This window comes from Entamoeba nuttalli (assembly GCF_000257125.1).
Source record: "Entamoeba nuttalli P19 unplaced genomic scaffold asmbl_3503, whole genome shotgun sequence".
In the NCBI taxonomy this organism is placed as follows: Eukaryota; Evosea; order Mastigamoebida; family Endamoebidae; genus Entamoeba; species Entamoeba nuttalli.
In genome coordinates this window covers 1-5177 of record NW_008576129.1, presented here as the reverse complement: position 1 = coordinate 5177, position 5177 = coordinate 1, and the positions used below count along the sequence as shown (strand labels likewise).

The 5177-nt window shown below is 27.8% G+C and overlaps 3 protein-coding genes across 3 annotated transcripts; 1 reads left to right on the top strand and 2 right to left on the bottom strand.

Annotated features, from left to right (window-relative positions):
- Positions 1 to 824: 824 nt before the first annotated feature.
- ENU1_071270 (WD domain, G-beta repeat-containing protein) lies at positions 825 to 2240 on the top strand (the record flags this gene model as incomplete). Its single annotated transcript, XM_008858429.1, has 2 exons — positions 825 to 2061; positions 2110 to 2240. 2 exons carry the CDS (start codon positions 825 to 827, stop codon positions 2238 to 2240), a joined length of 1368 nt encoding a protein of 455 aa, XP_008856651.1.
- Positions 2241 to 2294: 54 nt separating this feature from the next.
- ENU1_071260 (AP-2 complex protein, putative) lies at positions 2295 to 3978 on the bottom strand (the record flags this gene model as incomplete). Its single annotated transcript, XM_008858428.1, has 2 exons — positions 2295 to 3767; positions 3826 to 3978. 2 exons carry the CDS (start codon positions 3976 to 3978, stop codon positions 2295 to 2297), a joined length of 1626 nt encoding a protein of 541 aa, XP_008856650.1.
- Positions 3979 to 4404: 426 nt separating this feature from the next.
- Positions 4405 to 5169, bottom strand: ENU1_071250 (ribosomal protein S2 protein; the record flags this gene model as incomplete). The annotated part of the gene is made up of 1 exon (XM_008858427.1): positions 4405 to 5169. One exon carries the CDS (start codon positions 5167 to 5169, stop codon positions 4405 to 4407), a length of 765 nt encoding a protein of 254 aa, XP_008856649.1.
- Between the last annotated feature and the right edge of the window lie 8 nt (positions 5170 to 5177).

The window sequence follows — 5177 nt, the reverse complement described above, 5'->3', positions numbered from 1 at the left end:
TCTTTTGTCTTTTGTTCACTTTTATCAGTTACAGCAGTAAAAACTGTTTGATTAGATTTTGCTTTACTCCTCGGTGATAATAATGGATGATTGTCTGGAATTGATGTTGATTCTGTTTTAGGTGTTGGGCTGGTTATTATTGGAGGAGCCATTGAAGAACTAAATTGACTATGAGAACTACTTAGTTGTTCCTCATTGTTTTGCAATGAGAAAGATTCTTGAGAACTTGTAGAATGATTTCCATTTGTACTTGGAGATGATACAGTTTTTTGTGACGTTAGTGGTGTTGTTTGGTGTTGTGGTTCAAATAGAGTGGTGGTATCAATTGAGTGTGCTCGTCTCACTCGTTTTTGTTGTGTTGAAGTAGTTTCTTCAACTGTTTGATATTCTGTATTAGAATGTGGTGTGTTTGGTTGTGTTGTTGATAATGCTTTAACTTGTTTTGTTGGAGAGTTTTGATTAAGATGTGGATTTGATGATAGTTCTTGCGACTGTGTGAATTGTTGACTAGAAAAAGAAGAAGGAATTCGGTTCATTTCTGACTGAAGTGCAGCCGTGTTCATCCGAAGTTTGTCTATACTTTGACGTTGGATTTCCAATTTAAGTTTTAATTCATCAATTTGATTGAAGATTTTGTCATAAAAATCATCTTCTTTTGAAGTCAAGACAGTATTAATATAATCTTCTACTGCAGGGTATGATTGTAAATTAAAAAGAAATTGCTGATTTTGTTGCATGATAAAGAATTTGAATATAAATCTTTTTTTTTAGTTTTAAGATAATATCATTGAAAAGAACTTGAAAAAAACCATTTAATAAAATATATGGATAATAGTGATAGTAGTGATGGATTTGAAGACTCTTCTATAAATACAAATCCATATCAAATTCCATGTACAAATGAAATACTTGTTGATTCACATAAAAGAACTACAACAAGTATTAGTTGTGAAAAAAATGGAAATAGATTTTTAAGTGGAGGAAATGACTGTAAAGTTCAATTGTTTGATTTCACTATTATGGACTCACGTTTCTTGCCTTTTCGAGAGCTTCAAAGTTTTGAAGGTAACATAATTAATTCAATTTCTCATTCATTTAATGATCAATTATTTATTACTGGAACTTCAAACGTACAAATTAAGTTATTTGATAGAGATGGACGATTTAAGATGGGGTCTAAGAAAGGGGATATGTACATTGTTGATTTAAAGAAAACATTTGGACATACCAGTGAAGTTACTCAAGTTCAATTTTCCCCAAATTGTGAAAATGAATTTATTTCAACATCTGTTGATGGGACATTAAGAATTTGGGATGTCACTACAATGGAAACATCACAGAAAGAAGTTATTAAATTGTTTAAAGGAAAAAGGTCAGCTGGAACATCTTGTAATTATAATTCTTCTGGTAATTTAGTATGTGTAACTCATGATAATGTAATTGATGTATTTGATACTAAAATACCAAAAACACACCCTATTTATTCATACCAAACAAATTTATCATATCATACATCTGTTCAATGGTATTGTAATGACACAATGATGATTACAAGAAATAGTGATGGTTTATATATTTTTGATAATAAAACAAATAAATGTATTAAATGTCTTGAAGTAAAATGTCCAACACTTCATAATAATGTTATTATTAGTCCTGACAACAGATTTATTGTGTATTGTAATGACACTCATCTTCAATTCATTAATTCGTCCAATTATGAATTGTGTGATGAAGTTGAAATAGAAAAAGGAACATTTATTGAATGGAATGATAGTATCAACCAAATCTTTGTTGGAGATGATACTGGTCATATTCATATATTTTTTGATGACACACTAAGTAGAAATGGATGTTTATCATGTAAAGATAAATTCATAGAAAATTTACCACAACAAATCAAGGATATGAACATAATTAAACAAAAACCATATCATCATAAAAAATACAAACATAAACAACAAAAAGAAAATGCTATTGACTTAGAATATAAACCATTATATAAAGATGAGGCAAATGAATCATTTAACTCTACTATTCAATTAAAACAAGATTTTACTCGTTTGTTTATATCTTACAAATTATTTTATTAGAAAATTAATTCTATAGTTGTTGACCCAAGAAAAGCACTATTTAAATATAATACAGACCAACCAGAATTAATAAAGAAAGAAACTATATTACAAGAAATAAATGAAAGTGATGAAGATGAATATCAAGTAAAAAGAAAATTAGATTAAATCTTATTTAATATTTATTTTAAACTAATGAAAATATATAATGAATTATTTCAATTAATAATGATGAAGAAATATTATTTCTTTTAATTTCATTAAATTTGTATCAATCAAATTGAGATAATACCTTGAACGAATCTTCAAATCTATTTCTTCATCTTCTAAACATTTTTTTGTTATTTCTTTTAATATTGTAGAACATCGTTCTTTATTATTGATAAATCCTTTAACACTAGCTGTTAATAATGATTGTTTATTTTGTAATGTCAAGGTTTTCCAATGTTCAATTGCTTGAATAAATATATCTAAATTGAAACATTCTTCATATTCTCCACAAATATAAAAAACATGAGTAATATCTTCTTCATCACATTCAAAAATACTTTCAGCATCATCAAACAAATAACTAATATATTTAATTTCATCAGAGGTAATATCATTATAATATTCTATTAATCGAGCTATTCCTGAAAACAACTTGATTTCTACACATCTTCTTAATGGTTTATTTAATAATTCAACAAAAGAAGATATTACAATATCAGCATTTTCTCTAGATTGATATCCTAATTGAACTAATCCATCAACAATATATTTTTGAATAGTAGTATCTAATATTAATGTTTTAAAATGTTTCATTAACTTTAGAAGTCTTTCTGTTGATGTATTAATTTGTAAGATTTTCATTTTAAGCATTACAATTTCTTCTGGGTCATTATATGTTGGAATAATGATTGATGAATTCTTAAAAAATTGATTATATTTTTGAGTGATTGATAATATCCCATTTAGTATTACACTAACTATTTGTGCATTGACTGTAGAATAATAATTATAAAGTCCAGTATATCCATCTGTAGCTCTTTGAAGAATATCATTTGTATATGTTTCTTGTTTAATGAATTTTTCACTAATATATAAGAATAGTTCAATTGTTTCCATTACTGACGCTGGGTCTAATGAATCAATAAATTCATCAAAAGCATTCATAATATGTTCAACATCTGAATATTCCATTATTTCACAATTTCTTAATAACATTGCTGCTTCTGCAACTTCAATAGGTTGAAGTCTCTTAATCATTCCAAGAATATGTTCAATATTCTTTTTGGTCATTGTAACTTTTCCATCATTAATTTCTTTTAATATAATTAAAGCATCTAATGAAATGGATGGGTCATTATCTAATGTTAATCTAACTACTTTGGGAATAAAATCTGTTTTTGGTCTTGTCGTTATAACTTTATCTTTAAAAACTTTACCTAATGCCATTAATGAGCATCGTCTTACATATGTATTATTATCATCCATTAATCTATCTATTTCATCATATAAATGTTCTCTTACTGTGTCAACTTCAAAATTAGACATACACCTAATTGCTAAACCTCTTACAATTGGATTACTATCCCTACAATCTTTATAAAATGTATTAACACATAAAATTGATAATTCAGGATATTTTTCTGAATATGTACAAAGATACATATATACCATTTTCTTTAATTCAATATCATCGGTTTCACATGCCTTTTATATATATTAATACCAAATTCTTTTTTAAATTTGTGAATAAATAAAAACAAACCATAATAACATCAGCAAATAATGGTGACATGTCAACACCTCTTGTTGATTGAATTATAATATTTTGAATAACAGATTTTGTTTCATCAATGTTTCTTGATGAAATAGCTGATTGTAATTTATTTTGATAATTTTTAATTTCTCTTTTAATCATAAAAAGTATAAAGTAATTATTGAGATGGTTATTATCCAGTTTCTTGAAAAAATATATTATCATCTTCATTTCAAACAATTTATTTAAATTAATGTTTATATTTGTCTTTCAATTGAATATTCAGACATTATACTCAATTTAGTTTCATTTCTACATTCTCTAATTCGGTGTTTACTTGAATCAACTTCTTCATAATGAATGATGTAATACATTCTTTCATATTCATTACCAACACTATCTGTTGAATTAAATTTACTTGAAAATTCTTCAGCAAGTTCTGATTCCATTGGTTCAGAAAAACTCTCACCTTTCTTTTTATATTGACTGACTACATCATATTTCAATTCATAAAAATACTCTAATCTTATTAAATTTCTTTTAAAACAAAACAAATAATTCTTTAAAGAAAGTTTGGACTAATTCAATTTAGTTCTTCTTTTGGTCGTCCCATTCAGTTGAAGCAACAGTAGCATCACTAGCTGCTTTCTTATCTTCGACTTTGGCAACTTTTTCTTCACCAGCAATAACTGGAGCATCTTTCTTAGCATCAAGTTCTCTATGAAGGAAAAGATCAACCATAACATCCCACTTTTCGTCTCTAGCAAGTTTTCCTTGATATCTAAGGATTTCTCTTGTTAACATCCACCACATAAGACCAATTGAAAGTCTTGATCTGTTATTACATGGAATAGCAATATCAACGTTCTTAAGACTGTTATCAGAATTACAGAAGGCAATGGTTGGAACATTAATGTATCCTGATTCTCTAAGTGCTTGATGATCAACAGATGGATCTGAAACAATAATAAGTCTTGGTTCCATGAATTTCTTTTGAATTTGATTAGTGAATGATCCTGGTGTGAATCTTCCAGCAACAGCAGTACATCCAGTGTATTTCATGAATTTAAGTGATGCTCTGTGAGCCATCTCACGTCCAGCAACAGCAACTACATCAGATGGAGTTTCATTTGAAATACCTGCAATGACACGAGCAGCAAGTGAAAGTTTTTCCCAAGTCTTCATGAGATTGAAGATACATTCATTGTTGTTTCCTCTTTCATAAACATATTCTTCCATAGCAAAGTTTAAGTTAGTAGCTCCAATATGAACACGGCAAGCAACCATCATCTTAATATCTTCAGCGGATGGTTTGAGAATGTCTGGGAAGTTAGTTTTGGCGTTCTTGCTCATGAAGTCTC